Raw genomic sequence first — 24,744 nt, 5'->3', positions numbered from 1 at the left:
GTTTTCAATTCCACATCTCCTATTCAGTCATCAACCCTCTGCCTCCTGGAATCTGTATGCATTACCCTACTGACATGGCTCTTGCTAAGATCATAGAAATGCTAAATCTAATGGATATTTTTCAGGATCCACCCCCCCCCCACCTTTTTAAAATAGAAGAAAAATAATCAGTATGAAAGGAGAGCTTGAAAGAGGAAGAAAATAGGAATAAATCATGAAACAAGCCTCAGTGAGAAAAGAATCAGGAATATAGAAAGTACTGTATTTGCAATGAGGCAGAGAAATGAGAGAGCATAAGTAGAAAATAGTGCTTAAGGAGATTCTGCTGAATGTGCTCAGTCCTTTCAGTTAAGCAGTAGGTTAAATTATCTACTATGAGTTGGGATTTGGGTTCAAAGCTTAAGAAGAGAAGAAAAGGTATGAATGTGTCAAATAGTCAATAAGAAACAAAGAAAAAACATGGGAGCACACAATTGAGACTACACAGAATAAACTGGAACCGGGCCAGAGGAATGCAGAGATCTGGGTTTAAATCCCAAATCTGTGTATATGAGCCAAGTGTTCCTGGGTGAGTCACTAAACCTCTGTGAGCCTCAGTTCCATCATCCATGAAATGCGTAACAGTATTTCCCAGGGGTCTTCTAAAGACTGAATTAAATGAGACAGCTTATCTAAAGCACTAAAGTGCTAAATGAGACAGCTTATCTAAAGCACGTGAGAACTTTACCCAATAAAGTTCAGGAACCCAAGCACAGAAAAAAAAGATGACTGAAGCTTGGGAAAGTAGACATGGTAGAAGGTTAAGGGAGAAAGAATCTGGGATAGTTTGAAAGGACAGTACTGTAACTGCTAACCGCAGTGCTCAAGAAAGCTAATTTAATGAAGGTCTGGCCAACCTGGAACAGAGCTAAGGTAGAGATAGGAGGTCAAAATGAGGTCACAAAGCACACTCAAGAGTGATAGCTGTAGATGAGATAGAGGTTGTGGTGAGAAACGGGAAGCTCTTATTTCAAGATCTTGGAGGCAGAATAGCCCATATAAAAATAGGTCTAAGTATGGCTGAATGAAAGGGTAATCAAAATGTAAACATTCTAAATCATGAATACAATTTAAGATAGTTTTATGATAAATATCCAGCTCTACAATGACATTTTTTGAGGAAAAACATTAAGAATTAAAAGAAAACTCAATCTCTAAAGGCAAGGGGAAAATCAGAATATACTAAGTGCCTATCATACGGGAGGTGGGGTTTTTTGTGGTATAATACACATTACATAAAATTTACCATTTAAACCATTTTTAGTTACAGTTCAGTGGTATTAAGTACATTCATACTTTTGTACAACTATCACCACCATCCATCCCCAGGGCTTTTTCATCTTCCCATACTTTCTGCTAGCTGGTTTTTACATTACTTCATTAATCCCCAAATAACTTACGACTTCATTTTTACAGATGAGGAATCTGAAGCTGTGAGGGGTTAACTAATTAACTAGTAAATCTAGGATTCGAATTTGGGTCTTTCAAAGTCCAAGCTCTTTCTACAACATGCTGCCCCTAGTTAAACTTCTAAAAAAGACTCAAAGTGGTGAGGGTGCCACTTTTGCTTACCCTCTCTCATAGGAACTCAATATACTTCACAAGCTACTATTTTCCTCTCCTTTGTTTCATTTTTTTTACTTCAGGTAAAGAGAACTATACGGAACATCGTTTCTAGATACTTGATGAGTAACCTTAACAGTCTCCCTGATTCCCAGTCTATAAAATGGAGAATGATACATGACACTGAAATAAATTAGATTTGAGTTTAATGAAGTATTAAATGAAAGGTTCAATATAAAACTTCAGTTTTACTATGAGCTGTTTTAGAAAGAATGAGGCACGAAGTTATGTTGCTTTCTTTTTTATCCTTAGATGAAATTCAAAAGCTTTTTGTTAAAAGTGCTGCCTCTCTTTGCTCTATGCACTTCCCTTCAAAGTTTATGTTGCCCCAGAGATAATTCTCAATCTAATTGACATGAGATTAACTTAAAAAACAAAAATAACCATGTTAAAGAAAACATTCAAACTAGTTCTTTATAAATATTTCATATTATTTTCATGGAAGTATAAATTAGATGATTAATTGTAACTTTAGCAAAAGAAATCTAAAATTAGAAGTAACTTGTGCCAAAAAACCTGTGAATGTATGCGTATCGATGTATGTTTGTGTCGGTCAGAATATGTGTATTCAACATAAACCAACAGAAGCAGCAGGCTACAATTCCCCCCTGTGGTGGAAATTTTCCAAATATAATCTGAGACATGTTAAAACCTCTTATCACTCTGCCTGCCACTCCCTCTGCTTGTACTCTCTCTGACAAATAAATAAAATCTTAAAAAAAAAAAACAAACAACCTCTTTCAGAAAGTTTTTATTCGGTATACCAAGCAACAGAAGTGGCTGTTCAGGAAGAGGTTACAGAAGTTGTTCTGCAGAGGTTTTTTGGCTTCCGCACCTCTAAGATTATACTGTTATTGCCAAGAAGCATGTGTGAAAATCCCCTACTCCGGGCCACATGATGGCGCTTTTAGCTCTGTCAGCATTAACCATTCACCCTAATTTTATCTTTTAAACCATAATTTGATTCTCAACATTTGTCCTTCCTTCTTAGTTTTAACTCCTGACTTTTTAGGTTACAAAGAAACTTCCAAGGCTTGTCAGAGCCTACAGTCAAACAAAACAGGATTTCTAAGTGTAACTATATGACTATCTAAATGAGCACGCTGTCTCAGAGGAACACAGTGTATGTGGTCTGTTTCTGGCCACCAAGTGGGTGAAAAATTTCTAACTCACAACATGAGAAGCATCATACTGCGTCATGGCCCAGTCCATCTAGGTCAATGTTTTGTCTCTCACACGGCATCAGGAGACATTTTGTGAGAAGCACTGCTATTCTCCATGACATTAAAGATATACTCTAGATATTTTTTCATACCTTAATAATAAAAATGAGGGAGTAGAAAACCTCTAAGGCCCCTTCTGACTCCAAAGCCTCAACAGAAGTATGGAGCTAGAATTCATGAATTTGTCTAAATCTTTCTTAAATCTATCTATACATATTTACCAATGAGGTAGTGAGCTTTCTGTGATATAAAATAATACCTTAGAAATGTTAAGAGACACTACAGATTTTAGTATTTTGGTATCTGATGAAGAAATTTATATTAGCTTTCACAGCAATGTAAGAAAGACTATATTGAGTCAAATTCAATATTCTATTTCCAAATAGTGTGCAAGCTCATGGTGTCCCTGAAGATGTCAACTTCAAGTTGCTCTGGACATGCTATAAAACATTCCTGTTTTTCTTCATAATTGAAAAACTTTGATCCAATCCTTTATCAACCTTCAACTTTACAGGCTGAAGAGTTCAAATTATTTAAGTCAGTAACTTTTAATCTAAATTCTTAAATGAGACAGACTTCCCTAAAAGTAGTATAACTTTCCCTAGTCTTATGTTGATAATTTTAATTTTCATCACTTTTATAAATAAGACATTTCCTATCTAGCAAATTTTCACTACAGTGGCAGTGACTGACCCAGAACTGTAAAACATTAGAATTAAAGGGAACTAAGAGGTTAAATGCAACTTTCTACTTTGCAAATGAGGAAACTGAGGCTTACTGTTGATGGTAACACTTTCTGACAGTAACACAACTAAAAACCTAAGCTAGATACAACAAAACAGTACTCTTAAAACTTTGGATCAGAATCAACCAAGTAAATGGGTTGCTACAGCATTTTAAAAAAGCAACAGAGCAGAAAATATCAGAGGCTTTCGTGTTATAAGGATAAATGTAATTTCATAAAACTTTGTTTCAGTTATATGTATTAGATCATAATGTAAAATATACTTATGGTGCTCAAAAATTTTGGAAGTCACTGTGATAAAATATTCAATTCTTTGAGTGGATTTTAAAATTTCCTTTTATTTTTTAAAAATTTAATATTTATTATTATTTAATAATAAATAAAAAATATTATGATTTAATTATGATGGTGATGTAATTTATTATGATGACACTTTAAGTTAATAAAAATATCTCTGCGTTAAATACTAGATGCTGCCATTTAAAAGAAACATTTTTTCCCCTTCTTTTAAAGAAGATAGGTTCTGAATGTTATACCCCATACCATTTGTGAACAGACTTTCTTTAAAAATCACATTTCTGTAGAGCTTACACGTGCACCAGCTACAAAGGCTTTTGAAAAGAACACTGAATTCTAGAATTCTTATCATTAAAACACTTAAAAATATCATTCTCTGAAGACACAGTGACCTCTAGTGGATTCATGAAATAAATTAACATAACGCTTGCCCATAAGAATTTATAAATTAAGGTAACACTGATGCATGCAGATATAAAAAATACTAATATGGCTATATACTGACAAGTATCATACATAAATAAGGGCTACAGTTACACTATGTACATTGTGACAACTGTATATTTATAGATTACTCACTGGTTACTTCCAATCAACTGGAATCCTGGCATTGTTCAGAACCTATCACTAGCTTACGAAATACATTTAATCTTTCTGAACTCCTTTGATAAAGATATTGGGTTAAATTGTGTCTAAGGGCCTTTCACCTCTTTATGATCTTTTCTTCTTTAATTCATCTTGTACACCAATGTCAGATCAAATTCTGTTCAAAAGCATTTGAAGGCTCCCCAATACTTGTCCCCATTAGAATTAAGTACAAATCTGTTTCACTCGTGTACTCGTTATGCCATCCCATTAACATTTCAATTTAAACTCACAGATTTGGGGGCACCTGGGTGGCTCAGTCGTTAAGCTCAGGTCATGATCTCAGGGTCCTGGGATCCAGCCCCACATTGGGCTCCCTGCTCAGCCGGAAGCCTCTTCTCCTTCTCCCGCTCCCCCTGCTTGTATTCCCTCTCTCGCTGTGTCTCCGTCAAATAAATAAATAAAATCTTTTTTTTTTTTTTTTTATTTGCGAGAGAGAGAATGAGAGACAGAGAGCACGAGAGGGAGGAGGGTCAGAGGGAGAAGCAGACTCCCCGCTGAGCAGGGAGCCCGATGCGGGACTCGATCCCGGGACTCCAAGATCATGACCTGAGCCGAAGGCAGTCGTTTAACCGACTGAGCCACCCAGGCGCCCATAAATAAAATCTTAAAAAAAAAATAAACTCATACATTTGGTTTCATGTGTGTGTGCTCGTACAGGTGTGGGTAGCCTGTCATATACTAAGCACATACTACACACACTGAATATAAATTAAATTGATTTGTATAGATTAGGGAAACCAAGGCCATTTTCATTTCTCTTTTTTAGTGAGGTAGGGAAGGGCATATAGGTAAAGTGGAATTTCAAGAACCACAAATATAAAGTGACAGAGCTTCATATTCTGGGAAAAGGTGGGCATTCTGAACATAGAATAAGATTTTAGGAAAAAGAGGGAAGAACTTTTAAATTAGTTGAAGGAAGTACCAATAACTATATCTGAAAAATATGAAGGTGACAGAAAGGCTGATTTTGTAAATGGTTTTGAAGCAGATATGAGGACGGGCTAAATTTAATAAGTAGAGAAGATATCACTAGAAACAAAGGGTAACTTAAGGAAACACTAGTTTTAACAGCTTAGGACCAGATCATGTAGCTGCCATAAGACTAAGGAGGCGATAAGTAGCTCTGCTGAAAGAAATGTTAAGAAAGAAAAAAAAGTGTTAGCGAAAAAGGTGCTCTTAGGTCCCCAGTCACCTTGGACAATGCTACAATCCTTTATCCTCTAAATAAAAAAGTCAGGCTGGTGGAGAAATAGTGAACAATTTAGTCTTCATTATGTGTAATTCACTTAACAAAGGCCATAGGGTGGGTGTGTTTTACATTATCTTTTTTTTTTTTTTTAAGAGAGAGTGTGTGAATGAGGCGGGGTGGGGGGCGGCGGGAAGGGATAGAGAGAATCTTAAGCAGACTCCACGCTGAGTGCAGAGCCCAACAAGGCATGGTGCTCAATCTCACAACCCTGAGATCATGACCTGAGCCGAAATCAAGAGTCAGATGCTTAACCAACTGAGCCACCCAGGCGCCCCTTGACATACTCTAAACCACAGAGCATTGGATCTGCAGGCAAAGGTGTCAGCCAACAAAGAGACTGTCCCTCAGTACAAATGATGCTAGTTCAAACTACAGTGGCTTCATATTACCTTGTGCATCAGATAAGACTTTAATAAGCTTTTTTTTAGGCAAAGATCTTTAGTTAACTTGGGTCTCATTACATTTACGTCATTAAGTTTATTTAGCATTGATACTCTTTTACTACATGCCTTGTGTTGCAATATTCTCTATGAAACATGAGTTAATAGGACATTATTTCATTTAAGCCTGTTTGAAATTGGATAATACAGTTTAATTACACAACAAATTTTGTTACCTTTTATAGAAAAGGTAGATTATGGCATTTGCCCCTCAGTAATAAATTTTCTCTCAAATTCAACAATTAAAATGTTGCAAATGTTTAAACATTTCCCAAGAGGCAAAACCCCAGAAATGTTCCTATACCTTTTTGCTAAAAATTATATTGGATTTCTTTAAATTTATGAAATACTGTACTGATTTTTAATAAAGATTGAGTGAATTAGTAACCTGAACTTTTTAACCTTAGTACATATTTTTTGTTTGTTTGTTTTTAGTACATAGTTTTCTTTTTTTTTTTTTTTAAAGATTTTATTTATTTATTTGAGAGAGAGAATGAGATAGAGAGAGAGCATGAGAGGGGGGAGGGTCAGAGGGAGAAGCAGACTCCCCGCTGAGCAGGGAGCCCGATGTGGGACTCGATCCCGGGACTCCAGGATCATGACCTGAGCCGAAGGCAGTCGCTTAACCAACTGAGCCACCCAGGCGCCCTTTAGTACATAGTTTTCTAACAACAAAGTCAGTTCAGCTGGATCCTAAGATCTAGTATCTACTGGAAAACTTTAACATTCTTACTCTAGGATTATTATACTAGTAGGATTAATAGAAATAATTGGCATAGCAGAAAGCAAAGTTCAGGTTTTGACACTAAAGCTAACAGCTAAGAAACAACATTTATAATTATTTTCTGATTTTAAGTATAAAATCCTTAATAACTATGCTTAAAATATAACCGTTTCCCCACAATTAAAATGTGTACAATGGTAAATTCTACAGAAAACTAGGACTACTCTTTATATATCTCAAAAAGTTGGACTATATCAACAAATGTATATGTAATGATTTAAATTACCTTTCCTCTTCTCGAACCCATACTGGAGTTTTAGGAATTTGTGCTTCAAAAAACTTAGATGCTTTATAACAAAAATTGCTGCAAAAACACTGAAAGGAACATTTTTAAAATTAGCAAATTATTTTTTTCTTATTGTGCAACACAATTTATGTACAGAAAATATAAATACGTAGTGCAAAGAAAATAATGAAAACGCAAGAATCCACCACCCAAGAAAAGAAATAATGTATAGTACCTTTGAAGCTCTCCATGTATCTGTCCCAGAGTCATTTCCATATTCCCCAGAAGTAATCACTATCATAAATTCTGTGTTCCTCATTCCCTTGCTTTCCTTTAGTTTTGCTATCTATATACACATACCTACAAAAGATATCATTCAGTTTTGCCTAATTCTAAACTTCGTGTAAATGTAACTGTACTGCTATGTTTTCTGGGGTTTTTTTGTTCCACGTTATATTTTTCAGATTCATGTAGGTGTAGCTTATATATTTACGCTCGGTATTACATTCCATTGTGTAAGTACATTACCTTTATTGTTTATGAATAATTGAGTTGTTTCTAACTTTTTGGCCATCACTACAATGTGCCTATAAACACTTTTTTAAGAATTTTTAAAATTAAAAAAAATTGTTGTAAAATACACAAAATTTACCAACTTAACCATTTTTAAGTGTTATAGTTCAGTGGCACTAAACCTTCTCACTGTAGTACAACCATCACCACCATCTATCTCTAGAACTCTTTTCATCTTGCAAAATGAAACTCTATACCATTAAACAACAACTCCCATTTCTGCCTCTTCAATCACCATTCTACTTTTGTAACTATGAATCCAACTACTCTAGTTACCTCACATAAGTTGAAGCATTTAATATTTGTTCTTTTGTGCAGGCTTATTTCACTTAGCATAAGGTCTCATAAGAGCATAATGTCTTAAAGTACATTCATGTTGTAGCATGTGTCAGAATTTCCCTCCTTTAAAAGGATAATATTCCATTCTATGTATATAGCATATTTTGTTAATCCAACTAGGAACATTCATATACATACATAGTTGTACAAATGGGCAAGAAATTCCTTAAAATATATACCAAACAACAGAAAGTCTTGGCCATAAAAAATGTGTGAACTTGACTTTATTAGATAATACCAATTTCCCAAAAAGGATGCAATTTTATTTAACCAGTAGTATAAAGAGTTCCTAATATTTAACCAGTAGTATAAAGAATGCCTAATATTGTCAGATTTTAATTTTGCTAATTTGGGGGTTGTGAGAATGTAAATCAATGTGTTTTTATTTTTTATTTGCTATTTCCCTTACTACTGATGAGGTTGAACATCTTTTCATATATTCATAATCAAGTTCCTTCTATAAAATTTTTCTAGGGGTACCTGGGTGGCTCAGTTGGTTAAGCATCTGACTCAATTTTGGCTCAGGTCATGGTCTCGGGGTTGTGAGATAGAGCCCGCTGTCAAAACTCCACACTCAGCTTGAGATTCTTTCTCCCTCTCTCTCTGCCTGCCCCCCCCCCACCTGACTCACTCACTCTCTCAAAAAAAATTTTTTCTGCAAGGTTTTCTGTCTTTCCCTGGTTATGAATCTGTGGTCAGTTATATGTGGGAAATACACCTCCTTCTGATTTATAGCTTATCTTTTCACTCTTTTTTGGAAACTTCTGATAAGCAAATGTTTTTAACTTTAATGTAGAAAGACTTACCAATTTTTCCTCTATGGTCTGTAATTGTCTATCTTATTTAAGAAATTTTCTCTCCAAGTTTATAAAGATACCTTCCCATATTCTCTTTAAAAAGGCGTTTATCTTTTTAATTTAAATATTACTGAAACAGGGATCAATTTTCAGTTTTTCCATCTGGATTTGTGCCAGTACTATTTTACTGAAAAATCCATACTTTCTCCACTGATCTATAATATTTCTGTTGTCACATATAAAGTGTCCACATGTGGTGAGTCTGCTTCTGGCTCTCTATTTTGTTTCATAATTTACTTGCCTGAATTTGTGCTGGTATGCACTTTTAGTTTTTATTTTATTTATTTAAATTTTATTTTATTTTTAGAGCAAGAAAGAGAGCATGAACAGGAGGAGGGAGGGGCAGAGAGGAGACAGAGAGAGAGAGAACCCCAAGCAGGCTCCACGCTCAGCATGGGAGCCAGATGCAGGACTTGATCTCACTACCCTAGGATCATGACCTGAGCCGAAATCAAGAGTCAGACGCTTAACCGACTGAGCCACCCAGGTGCCCTTGCACTTTTAATTTTTAAATGTTCAAGTATTAATTAAAGCAAAGCTTTAATTTTCAAATATTTTCAAATATTAGATATTTTTCAAATAAACTTTTTCAAATATTTTTGAAATATTTTCAAATAAACTTTTAATGTGGCTACTTTCTAAAAGGCAAACTTTTCAAACAATTCTTTTTAAATTCCATTTAGTATATTAAAAATTAACTGCCACATGAGAATAGCCTTTAAGCTTACCTTTCTTTCAGTAATATCATAGACTTTATTGGTTTTGGTAGAAATTTTATATTTCTGTTTTGGTACCTAAAAAAACGAAAGTATAGCTTAAGAAGAATTCAAGTATCATATCATATCTTTGGCTAACTCATGTAATTAGTTCATGACCTGTTTCATTTCTTGTCTTGTCTACAAAGTATTTTGCTAAATATAAAAAATTTAAGTTTCTATTTTAAAAAATTAATTACTTACAATTCCTAGTTTCTTCTGACATAAGGGATAACCGCAGAGTTTAATAATAGAACGCTCATCCACGACATCGCTATAGTGAGCAGGTGTGATGAACTTCCCCTAAAATGAAATGAGAGGGGCATTTCCCCGCTAGATTACTGGACAAGTTCATTTATCATCTCTCTCAGCCTCACTGATCTCATCTGAAAACGTAGGGATAATAAGTCTATCTCACAGGTATGATGTTAGAATCAGAGGAGAAAATAAAGGAAATACATTTAGAAAAGCACTGGACACATAGTAAGCACTCAAAAATGTTAGCTATTATTTTCTTTTAAAGAGTTGTATTTAAAAAAAAAAAATTTTTTTTAAATTTACTTGAGAGAGAGAGAGAGCACAAGTAGGCAGAGTGGCAGGCACAGGGAGAGGGAAAAGCAGGCTCTCTGCTGAGCAGGGAGCCCAATGCAGGGCTTGATCCCAGGACCCTGGGATCACAACCTGAGCTGAAGGCAGACACTTAACCGAATGAGCCACCCAGGCGCCCCAAATGTTAGCTATTATTAAAAAAAACAACCCGAAAAAACTTCTGCCAAGAGACTATACATCTTTGTAGATATATAGTTCATGAAATAATTCTGAGGCAGGAGAAAGAAATGGTGCTATAGTGATTGCTATTCCAAAGCAAAACACTGAAAAGTATATTTTATTTTAAGAATATATTATTCAGGGGCACCTGGGTGGCTTAGTCCTTAAGCATCTGCCTTTGGCTCAGGTCATGATCCCAGGGTCCTGGGATCAAGCCCCGCATTGGGCCCCCTCTCCTACTCCCCCTACTTGTGTTCCCTCTCTAGCTGTGTCTCTCTCTGTCAAATAAATAAATAAAATCTTTAAAAAAATAAAAAATAAAAATATATTATTCAAAAAATAAACCATGTAGAATAAAATATAATTTACCTGTTTTCAAAGAACTATCTTAAAAAACGAAGTATATCAAAGGTGTCAGGATACAAAATCTTCCAGCTTCTGGAAAACTGTACAGGAGACTGATGAGGTGGCTATAAGCTGACACCAAATATTTCCCCTTGATGTATCTTCATGTTTAAATCTCAACTCATAACTATTTCATAACTTTGAGATCATTTTTGAACAAGTTTTTCTGTTTTCCCAAGGACTGAAATACTTCTTACTAAGAGTGATAGAAGGTATTTGTTTCAAATGAAGCATTTCTGGTTTGTCTTTGTCTTTAGTGTCATCATGCATGCAGATTCTGATGTAGTTACCTCTATCAATTTAAATATTGTCCTACTTATATTCCTCTTGTTTAGAAAAATCTCTGACCCACACTAATAATTATTTTTGCAATGGAAGCTCTGAGTTTTAATTTTCCTTTTCTTTTTTCTCTTAAGGATTATGAGGATATAATAGAAATTTCCATTTGAAATTTTAATGCAATAGAGTTGTTAAAGGAAAAAAAACTTTTAATGCAGATTATAATTCTCGTGTTATGTGTTAAATGATAAATGATCTATATTCTAGGTTTTTAAAATATCAAAACTAATAGAACTACATTAATAAAAATAATAACCTTCTGTTACTAAAATAGGACAACACACAGAATATGGAAAATAACATCGGGATAATTAGTGCAAAGTGCTGAAAATCAAGTGAGATTAGCAGACATATTTAAAGAACTACTATTAAGGGGTAAAATATGCATATTATTTTTCATTAGTGCATTTTAAAATCATACAACAAGGAATGCCTAATAGGTGATTATTTTCAAATGCGTGAATTATATAGCATGCTACTTGCATCTAGTGACTGAGAACAGATTCAAAGTTTTGATAATACAAGGAAGTCTCATATTGCACAGATTTAAAGATCTAATACTACAAATGTAATAATTTCCCAACTTAACACATACGCATTCCCTTAGGAATTCTTCTGTAATATCTTCTTCTAAAAGCTGTTCAACAATATGTAGAGCTTTTCTCTCAAATTCAATCTTCTTTCTCACAGCTGCTTCTAGTTCTGCTTTCCTAAAATTAAAAAATGAAAACGTATTTAAAATTTAAAAGTTTGGGGCGCCTGGGTGGCTCAGAGGGTTAAGCATCTGCCTTCCGCTCAGGTTATGATCTCCAGATCCTAGGGTCGAGTCCTGAGTTGGGCTCTCAACTCAGCGGGGAGTCTGCTTCTCCCTCACCCTCTGCCTCTGTCCTTGCTTGTGCTCCCTCTGTCTCTCTCTTCTCATGAATAAAATCTTTAAAAAGTAAAATAAAATAAAATTTAAAAGTTATTCTACTTAAAAGTTTTATCATAGCCAATTTTCTGTCTTAGAACACAGCACAAACATGCTATTTTGCTATTTAAATTTGTATTTTTTAATGCTGTTACTTTTGATACAATACTTTTCAAAGTATTAACACATAGAAGTCTGCCACAATAACAGGACTATTTGATTTCCAAGGCTTAGAGCACAAGGAAGAAAATGAGGTGAAATTTTTTTGCCAGTTAGTGATTATACTCTCTCAATTACTCCTGTGTGCACCTAAAAAGACAGGCTTTTCCTTTGAAATCCTTAGAAATCAGGAAAGATCAGAGAGGAAAAAGATAACTTCAGCTGTTCTTACAAGTAAAAATGTATTTGTGTCAACTCTCAAAAGTTAATGATAGCCCAGTTTGACAAGATAGAGTCCTATTTGCAAAGAAGTGTTTACTTACTTTTGTTATTAAGTCTTATTAAATAACTGTATCGACATGACAATGTAGTTTAGGAAAACAATCTTCCTACGAGGGCTGGTCCTTGCCCTGGCACCAGTGGGACTGTCAGCCTTTGCTAGCTGTCAGCCTTTCCACACCATGGAACATAACGATAAACAATGGCTCTAGGAGAGTGGTTCTCAATCCTAGCTGCACATTAGGATCATCTAAGGAGATTTCTTTAAAAGATTTTATGCCTAGGTCCCACTGCAAGCTCCAGATAATCCTAATGTGCAAAAGGGTTGAGAAACCTTGCCATAGAACCAAAGATACTCAACCATCTTGGTAACCTATTTGCTCCTATCCTGCACTGGTTTCTCCTTTCCTACCAGAACTACCTCAGCCAGCCTCCTGGGCCTTGACTTGGCTCTCATATCTGGATCTATAATGTATTCATTTTTTCGTCCTACTTTCACTGACTCTCAAGACTTTAGACTCTAATTCCTTGCCTAGAAAAATAATATTCTACAAAACAAATATAACGTGTATTAATAATATGCTACAAAAAAGAAGGATGATGCCGGATTGCCAACTCTTTCTTTTGCCAAATAGGGACATTAAAACAAGAAGGAATTTGCAACTAACAACTGTTCTCCTACGATTTCATAAAGGCCATTCTTATATCAAAGGAGTATAAAAGACATGAATACAGATTTAAAAGCAGTTTTTTATGTTAAATGTATTTGGCTTTATGAAAAACATTATTTTATTTTTCTCATATTGCTGCCTACCAATAAAAGCTATGCCATATACTAGGATCAGTCTAACAACCCACACGAAGGAATTGCTACCTCAACCTGCAGTAAGTTACACTCACTCTTAACTGATGCCTAGAGCTGCTCCCATGAACAGCCCTATCTCGCTGTTGCCCTCTGTCCTAAATGATGACAGGTAGTATGGTGTACAGCAGTGGTTCTCAAATTTTTTGGTCTCAGCATTCCTTTACACTTTTAAAATTAGAACTTCTGCTTATGTAGATTATATGAATTGATATTTACCATACTTGGATTAAAAATGAGAAAAATTTAAAGCACTTATTAATGCATGTAAAAATAGTAATTACATGTTAATAACTTTTTAAATAAAAAACTTAGTGAAAAGAGTAGAATTATTTTATATCTTTGCAAAGTTCTTTAATTTCTGGCTTAATAGTATTTGGTTGGATTGAATGTAGAAGTATTTTTCAGTTGGCATAGATTTATAAAGGATCACTTCCTTCAACAACTATTTGGTTACCTATCTCCATGGATTTTTAACTGTTTCATCATCCAGGGTAATCTGTCCACAATACATTCTAGTGTATTTATACTTCCCACACTGTACTGCTCAGAATAAAATATAATCTCCGTGGGTTTGTGGTCAGATCACTATTGAGGAAAGTTGCAAATTACCATCATTATCAATATTAACTTTACTCTTGCAGTGTATCATAAAACCAAGTCAATACAATTATGCTGCTCCACAGGGAAATATTCTCTAAAATAGATCACAAGGGGCACTTCGGTGGTATAGTCAGTTAAGTGTCTGACTCTTGGTTTCCATTCAGGTCGTGATGTCAGGATCATGGGATTGAACCCCTCATCAGACTTCTCTGTTCCACTAGAAAGGAACTGTGTTTATTCTGTTCAAAACTATATCCTGAAGGCCTAACACAGGTCTGGAACATCTCAAATTTGGTAAATAATTTTTCAAAGAATGAGTAAATGAAAGCCAATACCTGCCTGATGAAGGATAAATCATAGAGGTGCCTGGGTGGCTCAGTTGGTTAAGCATCTGACTCGACTTCAGCTCATGATCTCAGGGTCATGAGATCAAGCCTTGCATCAGGCTCTGTGTTCCATGGGGGAGTCTGAGATTCTCTCTTTCCCTCTCCTTCTGCCCCTCCCCACAGCCCCCCCACACCTGCACTCACTCTCTCTCTAAAAAAAATAAATCTTTTTTTTTTAAAAAAAGGATAAACCATAGACATATGTATTTTAATCACTTTCACAGACTACTCCTAGTCTAGAAACTTCTTTGTGACAGGAGCTAAATCTAGCCTTTTTAGGAGATGCCAAGAAACAGAATAGGACTTTTTGCTGAAAATACCGACATGATGTAAACAAACAACTGTAAAGGTTTCTTGGAGTCTCTGGCATATAAAGTAATAAAAGGCAAGTGTACCTGAAGAGGTGGAAAAGGAATACCTGGTTAAATCAGGAATGTTTATTTCCTTAATCTTTCTACAGATACTCATACTTTCACCAGCAATCTAAAAGTGTCTTGATTTGGTTTTCTTAAAGCCTGGAATGGAGAGATATAATGAGTCTATATGAGAATTTATAGTGCTTCTCAGATCTTCCCCTTCTCTCCCATAATAATTTTTTCTAAGGTATCACCCATTACTGTTTTTTGTTTTTTTTTTTAAAGATTTTGTTTATTTATTTATTTGACAGAGAGAGAGAAACAGCATGAGAGGGGATAGGGTCAGAGGGAGAAGCAGGCTCCCGCTGAGCCGGGAGCCCGATGTGGGACTGGATCCCAGGACTCAGGTATCATGACCTGAGCCGAAGGCAGTCGCTTAACCAACTGAGCCACCCAGGCGCCCCCATTACTGTTTTTAAAAATGGTTCAATTAATATGAAATAAACACATAAGCAAATGCATTTGTCCAAGTAGTTCTCATACCTTTTAGAAGCATCTTCTTGTTTTAAGGCATTTGTCTGTTTAGCACCTACAATAATAAAAAAACAGTAGGTCAAGTCTTCAGAAACACACTAGCTTACAGGACAGATTCCTACTCAAACTGCAGACAACCTTTTCTTCTTTTCCCCACACATTACTTTCCAATCCTGTGTGTAAAATAAATGAAATGGGCAGGGAATTCGGTTTGCTTGTGTTATTTCCGAATTTCTCTTGGTTAAAATGTGTTTCTTTGGGGATTGAATTTTCTCACGTATCACGGCTGGGCGGTTACGTCCTCCTGAAAATCTGAGATATGAGTACTTTTACGGGCAACCTGTTTCTGTCCCCCGAATGTTCGGGGGGTGGGGGTGACACCTCAGAGGACCCGGGGACCAAAGCAGCAGTACATCTCTACGGTGGGCTCACTTGACCACTCTGGCGAGCCAGCTCTAGACTCCAGCACCTCTACTCCCTTTCCCTCAGAGACAGCCCATTCTGGGGGAAATCTTGGAACACTAGTGTAAAGAGGTGGGGATATGGCCGGAGGTCTTTTCAAGAAGACCCAGGACAGTGATGAGACGCTCTCGGCCTTCTCTGCCCTGGAGACCTCCGCTCCTGGAGCAGTCTTTCCGGTGCGCCCCGCGGGCCTTACTGTGGAACCCTGTAGGGGCTCAGTTCTCAGGGTGCAAACGTGAGAGAGGCCCTTCTTCCTACCTGCGGCGTTTCGGGAGGCGCGGGGTACCCGGGCCTTGAGGCGCGGAGAGCGCGGCCCCGCGGAGTCAGCCATCCGCAGCGTCGTCAGGAGGTGAGGCCCGGACCTGGCGTCTCCCTTTGAGGCTCCGCCTCCCCTCGCGTAGCGCGGGGCGGGGCCGGCCGGGGCGGGGCGGGGCCCGGAGAGAGGCCTGCGCTGCCGGAGGAGGTGGAGGAGGGCGCCGAGAGCGGCGAGAGGCCCGGCGGGTAAGTGGACGCACCTGGGAGTCCGGGAGGGCCCGGGCTCGCGGCCACCTGTGAGCCGCGGAGGACCCGGCGCCACGGCCCGCAAGGCCCCGCGAGGTCATGGGGCCCGAACGCCTAGGCGAGGAGGAATCGGGAGAAATGGCTTCCCTTGGATGCAGTCCGCACGCGCGCTGGGGTTTTATCCGCCCTGGAGCGCGCGGCCGTGCGGACCGGCTGACCTGTGCTCCCGCTGCGGGCCTGGGGCCGGGTCTTCGCGCTGGGACGAACGATGGCCTGCGGGACGGAACGGTGTTCTCCTGAGCGCTGCTGGTTGCTTCGTCTCCGTGCAATATAGGGATTACACCATCTGGATTATTTGGGGGACTGCATCTCTTACAGAAAAATGTTCGGGTCACACTTGGGACGGTGGGCATCTGAACTTTCACCCACTCTGGGTGAGTTGTATTGGCTCCAGTTTTTGTCAAGGGGGACATTGAAAAAAATTTTAATTCCCTAATTACTAGAACTGACTTCAGGAACACTTTTCAGAAATTTTTTCAGAAAAGAAATACTTTGCCTTTTTAAAGCCATTTATTTAGTCCATATTTGCTCTCCTGTTGGGCATACCCTAGAGGATTTTTTTTTTCAAGTGTATCTTTCAAAACTGTTCTCCTAGAAAACTTAAAAGATGCAAGTTTTTTACTCCTTAGGCTAAGATGCTTTCAGTAAAAACATTTCAGCATTAAAACTTCACATTTTCCTTACTGTATTTACTAATAATTCATCAGAATGAAACACAACTTACTAACACTTTAATAGCACTGATAGTTTACTGTTTTATATTTCAGCATCAAAACTAGGAAAAATAACGAGGAATGGCTGTGGAAGAGCTTCAATCCATAATAATGAGATGTGTAAGTAACTTTTTTTCTTTTTAATGAAAGTTAAATACCAGATTATTTTTAGTTATAATTAAGGTCATTCAAATTGCTTATCTTATTTAATCCTTGCTTTGTTTGACCTGTGAATAAATAGCAGGAGGGCCAGAAGGCAGATTGGATTATTTCTCCAAGTGACCTACTTGTTTAACCTTTTAAATTTTTAATACTGATCCTTATTGGAGAATTTTTTGGCGGACTGGGTTTCAAGATCATTCATTAAAGTACTTTTTAGGCTTATTCTAATTTTCACACATATGCTATGTGCAACTTACCTAGAATTTAAACAGATTTACTTTTTTTTTCCAGAGAGAATAAATCAAGTAGTTATTGAATTTTTATTCACCAAAACATGTTTGTTTTGCCTTCATTTTGTTTCTGTCAGCAAATCCTAGAAGAACAAGACTTTAAAGAAGAAGATTTTGGCCTATTTCAGTTAGCAGGCCAAAGATGCATAGATGAAGGGCATATAGAGCAGCTATTAGAAATTATTCAAAATGAAAAGAATAAGGTAAGTACAATCTTTATGAGTCCTTTTTAGCCTTTACTGGGAAGATAACAGCCACATGATACTATTATTTGTCCACTCATTTATTTATCAAATATTTAAGAATTAAATTTCTACAGTAAGAAACTGGAAAACAAAAAAGGAATTAGGGCTATTCATATACTTGAAGGTGCTTATAGTCTGGTGGAAGAGATAAGTATGTAAACTAGCAATAAGAAGGCACAAAAAATGAAATAAGTGATAGTTGAAGTGTAAGTAAAATACTTTAAAATAAAAGCAGGGATTACGTCTGGTTTAGGGATCAAAGGTGGCATTTGGATTATTAATTTACATTTAGTACTATAAGTATCAGGCAACCTGGATACTCATTTTTGGTGATCAGCACATTCTCTTCCTTCAGCCAGATGTATATAGAAAACCAAATATTAAGTAAGATAATTTTTGGGGGGCGCCTGGGTGGCTCAGTCAGTTAAGCGTCTGCCTTCTGTTCAGGTCATGATCCTGGGATCCTGGGATTGAGCCCCACATCGGGCTCCCTGCTCAGTAGGGAATCTGCTTCTCCCTCTCCCTCTGCCCCCTCCCTTGCTCGTTTTCTCTCTCTCTCTATCTCAAATAAATAAATAAAATCTTAAAAAAAGAAGGATAATATTTGGGTGCATAGAATCAGAATAGGAGGAGACCTAGATGGCCTCACTGGCTGATACCATACAGCTGTGATTATCTGAGAGGTCATTCTCAACAATGGGAAAAGGATCTTTGGGGGATCAGGAACTTTTTCTTGGGACACAGTGTTGGCAACACTGCCAAATTTTGTGTCTTTGTACTCGCCTTCTTATACAAGAAAAGACCATCTTCTTTCCAGGAATACACTCTTTCTTCATTTACAGTACTATTTATTTACATGAAAGGTTTCTTTGTTGATATCACAGTCTAGTCATGCTGGCCTCTGATTATAACCAGGGCACCTTGATTGTGTTCAGGAGATTACTAAAACTTTTAAACCACACATAGTAGTTCAAAGGGCTTATTCCTTTTTTATTAAAAATAATTTTTTAAAGAAAAATTAGGACATTTCATTTAATACATTTGTTTTTGATATGTGTTTATGGAACCTTTGTAGCCCCAAATACAGTAAATTTAATATTTTCTTTAACTCCTTGATATTTCCCAATTGTGTTCTCAGAGGATAACCTTTGAGAGTACCTTACTTATAGCTAATAATAATAAATTTAATAACGGCTAATACTTAAGTATTTACCATGTGCCAGATGCTGTCCTAAATGCTTTACATGTGTTAACTCATTTAGCTTCCCAGAATCCCATAAGGTACTATTAAGTTCATTTTGTAGATAAGGAAACAGTCGCTGAAAGATAAGTGACTTGTCCAGAAGTAACTCAGTTTTTATGTAACATCTAGGGTTCAGACCTGTGCATCCTGGTTTCAGAGCTCTTAACCACTCTCCAGTTAGCACTGTGTGGTACTTAGAAGGAAGTTTTAGAGTGTTACCAGGGACTAATTGATTGTGGGGCTGAGAGAGAGAGATGACAAAGATGACTGGGTTTCTAGCGCCGAAGAGAATAATATATTATATCCTGAACAGAAAAGGGCAACCTAAAAAGAGAGAATTTCTTGAAGGAGTGTAAGTAAATTTACTTTGGAAATGTTTAGTTTAAGTGGCAGCAGGCAGTTGAAAAGTAACGTTTGGAGCTCAGTCAAGAAACAGGAGATTAAAATGTAGAATTGTGCATCACTATTAGAAATTAGGTGATTGGGGCACCTGGGTGGCTCAGTCACTTAAGCATCCGACTCCTGACTTCATGATCTCTGGGTTGTGGGATCCAGCCCTGTGTCAGGGCTTCGTGCTCAGCAGGGAGTCTGCTGGAGATTGTCCTCCCTCTGCCCTCTCCCTCTTCTCTCCCTCTCTCTCTCCCTCTGTAAAATAAATAAGTCCTTAAAAAAAATTAGGTGATTGTGTTAACTAGAATTTAAATAAACACTTGAAACAAAAAAAAAAAACTGAAAGAAAATTAGGTGATTGTGATATTTTTGAGCATAGTGAGTTTGTCTTAATAACTTGAGAATCACTTTTGGAATGTGTGGTCTGCTAAATTCAAAGGTTCAGACACTGATAGGACAGTGTTTCAAACTGACTGCGACTTAATTTTCTTGCCAGGTGACGCAATCAGGATTGATCAAGATTTACTATTACTCTGTGTAAATTAAAAAGAAAAAAAAGCCATATGAATAGTTTGTCCTATAGTACAGGGCTTCTCAACAATAGTACTCAGGTATTTTTTAGTAACCCCCTGCCCCCCACTCTGTAATGACAATCAAAATTATCTCCAGATTGCCAAATGTCCCCTGGTAGATAACAAAATTGCCCCTATTGAAAACTACTGGTGCAGTGGGAAACACATGGGCTTTGGAGCTGGACAGATTTATATGCAGTTCCTGGTTCTGCCACATTTATTTGATATTTGGGCGTGTCAGTAATCTCTAAACTTTGGCATTCTCATCTGTCATTTGGGGATAATCTTACTCTGTAGATAGTTAGTATTAAACTAAACAAGGTGTAGTTTATGGTTAGTATTGATTCCCCTTCCTTATATTCACTATTTACAGAATGACTAGATACCTGGCAGCTGAAATGATGTTTGTAAAATATTTTATCAAAATTATTTTTTTTCATTTCACATATGCAAAATCTTATCCAAATCTATAATTTCCCATATAGTTAATTATTCTCAGAGAATCACTTATAGGGTAGAAGTACACCAATGGAAAGGGAAAGAAGTGCTTAGTTGGAAAAGTAGAGTCTAACAGGAGCTAGTTAAGTTTTAAAAAGCAAGTATAGTCTTAATTAATGTTGGAATAAGGTAGTTTGGAAAAAAATTAATAAGCTCATAATATAAATTTCTGATTAAAGGCCTAAATATTAGGGGCACCTGGGTGGCTCAGTTGGTTAAGCATCTGCCTTTGGCTCAGGTCATGATCCCAGGGTCCTGGGATTGAGCCCTGCATCAGGCTCTCTGCTCAGAGGGAAGCCTGCTTCTCCCTCTCCTCATGTGTGTGCTTGCTCTCTCTCTCATTCTGACAAATAAATAAAATTTAAAGACCTAAATATTAAAAGTCTAGCCACACAAAAAAATAGAAGAAAACAGAACAGAATGTCAAATCTTTGGAGGGAGGAGGATAATTTGTTACACTTAAAGATAACAGATACTATTTAACCTGTATTTATGGAGCACCTTTTTATAACAGGCCCTTGTCTAGATGCCAGGAATAGATATAGCAGTAAACAAAAAATCACTGTCCATATGGATCTTAAATTCTAATGAAGACAGGAATCTACATGAAAAATTATATAGTATGTTAGATACTATAGAGAAAAATAAAGCATAGCTGGGGGATGGACCATGCTAGGTGAAATTGCAGAGATTTGACAGAAGGAGGGGTGTAAACCATGGGGCTGTCTGGGAGAAGAGTGTGCCAGGCAGAGGAAATAACTAGTATGAAAATATTTAGAGAAAACAGCTGAACTGTCTTTCCCGTTAGATAAAATGGATGATTGTTTTGCTATTTATTTTTTTCTTTTTTTTAAAGATTTTATTTATTTATTCATGAGAAACAGAGAGAGGCAGAGGCAGAGGGAGAAGCAGGCCCCCCGCGGAGCAGGGAGCCCAGTGCGGGACTCGATCCCAGGACCCTGGGATCACGACCTGAGCCGAAGGCAGACGCTTAACCGACTGAGCCACCCAGGCGTCCCTTGCTATTTATTTTTTAAAAATCAATTTAAGCCTTCATTTTATGCCATTTTTTAAAAAGATTTTATTGGTGTTTATACGCAAACAATGAATCATGGAACACATCAAAAACTAATGATGTAATGTATGGTGATTAACATAACATAATAAAAAAAAAAGATTTTATTTATTTGAGAGAGAGAGCACGCACGCATCTGCACGCGCATGAGTGGGGGATAGGCAGAGGGACAAGCAGACTCCCTACTGAGCACAGAGCCTGACACGGGGCTTGATCTCATGACCTGAGCCAAAATCCAGACCTGAACACCTAACCAGCTGAGCCACCCAGGTGCCCCTTACTTCATGTTTTTAGTATAAATCTTACTGAGTAAAAAGAAAGGTGAAATGTATATATATTTAAATGTAAATGAATGTTTATGAATCCCTAAAAGGGGGAATCCATTTTAGATCTAAAAGCCAGTAGGAAAGGAACCAAAGAAAAATAAGTATATTTTGCTATATAAAAAAATAAGGACAACCAAAACACCAAGTAATTATTTGTCATAAATACAAGAAGGGAATATTAACATGTAGGGAGCTCATGCAGACTGATAAAGACAGACGCTAAAATGTCCAATTGATAAATGAGCAAAAGTATAAACAGTATTTCCTCTTTTGTGAGTTATATGTTCATATACCCTAACATATTCTGTTGCTAGTTCTCTAGGACATGTTAAGTCTTACATCTTTACACATTGCTATTTCAGAGCCTTAAATATATTTCCCACCTATCTATGCCTGACACATTTCCCTAACAAGCCTTAGCTTAGCCATTGCCTCTTCTGGGAAGCCTTTCTTGCCTTTCCTAGATGGAAGTGACAGTTCTCCTGCTATACCTTATACTCTACCTTGATTATCTTGTAAGACTGAGATCATGGCGGGGGTTATTGTACTTAATTGTCTTCTTCCTATATGTGTGTGTGTTTTGTTTTTTGTTTTTAATGAGTGAACCTAGAATGTAACTCTATCAGGATGGAGATCTTACCTTGCCTTATTTCTAGCACCAGAATATTTTAGGGACTTGACATACAGTAGTATATTCTTGATAAATACTGATGAGTTAAAATAGAAAGCAGGCCAGAGAAATGGAGTATATTGTTGCTAGTTCCGAAAATAGTGGTTTTGATCATGAATGTGAATCACTAATTAAAAAGATAAACTTTTACTTGTGTGGTAAATATTCTGAAATATCTTTGAAAATAGAAGTAACTTATATGTAGGAGAGAAAATAAAGTGGCATCCCCTTCTTTTACGTAAGTTACATAATCGTAATATATGTACAGATTTTCCAAGGAACTTTAAAACGTTCATAAGCATTGGATGGATTTCTTCATGAATCAGGAGAGCAAAATTCTCCATGAAAATAAGTGTTTGCTCACAAATTAACTCTCTTGTTGGAAATAGAGGAACTATTTAAATTGTGAAAAAGACCAGCTTACCTGATTTAAAATAAATGCCCATTCACCTTTCCTCAGTGAGAGTATTAAAAACTATCTTAAAATGTTGATAGTTGTTAGCAGCCAACCCTAAGAAGTCAGGGTGAAATGCTGTAGGCTTCATTTGCCTCATCTTAGCTATTTCAGAGGAAATTTTAAGCTCCTTCATTCAAGGTAAGAAAGTTCACCGTAAGAGTCCTATAGATGGCAGTATCTTCTTTACTCTGAAAATGTTTTTACAGGTCATTATCAAGAATATGGGCTGGAATCTTGTTGGTCCTGTTGTTCGATGTCTTTTGTGGAATAAGGACGATGGGAAAAGAAAATATTATTTTCTGATGCTTGATTTATTGGTAAAGGTAAGTTAACAAAATGAGGTACTCTTTGTCCCAATAGCCAGCAGTATTTTGTAATTCCCTTTAATGTTTAATGCTCATTTTGGGTGACAAAGCTTTTTGTTCATGAAAATATAGAGAATTCTTTGAAGAAAAGGCCCAATTTTATTGGTTGGATGGGCAAGTCCATTTCAGTTTTTCCAAATTTCTGGATATAAGAATTATCTAACCTCATCTCAGACCCACTGATTCAAAATCTCCAGGAAGATACCTAAGAAGTTTTATTTTTAATAATAGCTTACTGTATAGATGTGGAATTCAGGGTTTAGTGAGGCAATTAGTTCAAAGCCACACTGTTCTTTTAGCAGCATTGGAACTAGCAAACCTCAGTGTTCTTTTCTCTGTGGTATATTCTCTAAAAGAATATCAGAAACCTAGAATGCAAATGATCACAGGGGATATAGGAAGAGGAAGTAGATTTGTTGCAACCAACAACCTTAGAGACTTTTGATAAAAGGTTACTAGAGTTATAAGTCAAAAATGATGGTATAGGAGGATAAGGAAAAGGACATTATAAGAAGCTACCTAGAGATCAGTCCAAATAAAAATATATACTTGGAAAGAGGAAACCCCATCTAGATAGTAGTTATTAACTATGAGGACTTTTCAAAAAGGCAGGTGAGGTAATTCTGGCTAGTCAGAAGACAATGCAAAGTTTTATCTGTTCAGAAAGTACAAAAGAGACTGTATTCATGTTAATACCCTGGCAGTGTGAGATAGAAAGGTCCCACCTGCTGAAGTCCTGGGAAACTAAGGCAGCTTTCAGAGTAGACAGGCAAAGCTCAAAGGAAACCTCAGTTCTGATAATCAAGTTCTTCTTTCTCCCTATTTTTCTAACTTTTCCTTTAGCCAGGAATTTAAGTCTCCAAAATATAGTTGTCTACTTTTTTAAAGAATTTATTTGAGAGAGAGAGCACAAGCAGGGGAGAGGGGCAGAGGCAGAGGGAGAAGCAGACTCCCCGCTGAGCAGGGAGCCCAATGCAGGACTCAATCCCAGCACCCTGGGATCATGACCTGAGCTGAAGGCAGACCCTTAACCGACCAAACCACCCAGGCACCCTTGTCTATTTTTTTTTTTTTAAGATTTTATTTATTTATTTGAGAGAGAGTGAGGGAGATGGGGAGGAAGAGAGAATCTGAAGCAGTCTTCACACTGAGCACAGAGCCCAATGAAGGGCTCGATCACACAACCGTGACATCATGACCAAAGCCAAAACCAAGAGTCGGAGGCTTAACTAACTGAGCCACTCAGGCACCCCAAATATAGTTGTCTATTAAGAGACTTATGACTTCTTGCTTCTTTGTAGTTTTACAGTGATTTG

At 36.9% G+C, this 24,744-nt stretch overlaps 2 protein-coding genes across 7 annotated transcripts in view; one reads left to right on the top strand and one right to left on the bottom strand.

Annotated features, from left to right (window-relative positions):
• Window positions 1-16,261, bottom strand: part of RPAP2 (RNA polymerase II associated protein 2) — a 79,248-nt gene extending 62,987 nt beyond the window's left edge. For 2 of the 3 annotated variants that reach the window (XM_081818792.1, XM_081818794.1), the window contains exons 1-6: window positions 16,120-16,261; window positions 15,409-15,454; window positions 11,906-12,020; window positions 10,003-10,101; window positions 9,772-9,837; window positions 7,275-7,363 (exon numbers count right to left, since the gene is read on the bottom strand). In XM_081818792.1, coding sequence (XP_081674918.1) covers window positions 7,275-7,363; window positions 9,772-9,837; window positions 10,003-10,101; window positions 11,906-12,020; window positions 15,409-15,454; window positions 16,120-16,192 — 488 coding nt within the window. In that variant the 5' untranslated portion in view covers window positions 16,193-16,261. Of the gene's footprint in view, window positions 1-7,274; window positions 7,364-9,771; window positions 9,838-10,002; window positions 10,102-11,905; window positions 12,023-13,983; window positions 14,109-15,408; window positions 15,455-16,119 lie in introns of all 3 variants that reach the window. The other variant, XM_081818793.1, reaches the window with a different exon arrangement.
• An 11-nt stretch (window positions 16,262-16,272) lies between these two features.
• GLMN (glomulin, FKBP associated protein) overlaps window positions 16,273-24,744 on the top strand; it is a 32,249-nt gene continuing 23,777 nt past the window's right edge. For 3 of the 4 annotated variants that reach the window (XM_081818797.1, XM_081818795.1, XM_081818798.1), the window contains exons 1-4: window positions 16,273-16,362; window positions 17,190-17,255; window positions 17,665-17,790; window positions 23,270-23,386. In XM_081818797.1, the coding sequence (XP_081674923.1) occupies window positions 17,217-17,255; window positions 17,665-17,790; window positions 23,270-23,386 (282 nt within the window). In that variant the 5' untranslated portion in view covers window positions 16,273-16,362; window positions 17,190-17,216. Of the gene's footprint in view, window positions 16,363-16,511; window positions 16,797-17,189; window positions 17,256-17,664; window positions 17,791-23,269; window positions 23,387-24,744 lie in introns of those variants that run through there. The other variant, XM_081818796.1, reaches the window with a different exon arrangement.

This window comes from Leptonychotes weddellii, chromosome 4 (genome assembly GCF_054177405.1).
Source record: "Leptonychotes weddellii isolate Sample4059 chromosome 4, ASM5417740v2, whole genome shotgun sequence".
In the NCBI taxonomy this organism is placed as follows: Eukaryota; Metazoa; Chordata; class Mammalia; order Carnivora; family Phocidae; genus Leptonychotes; species Leptonychotes weddellii.
Note: the sequence above shows the minus strand (reverse complement) of the source record. Positions and strands in the feature narration are given on the sequence as shown.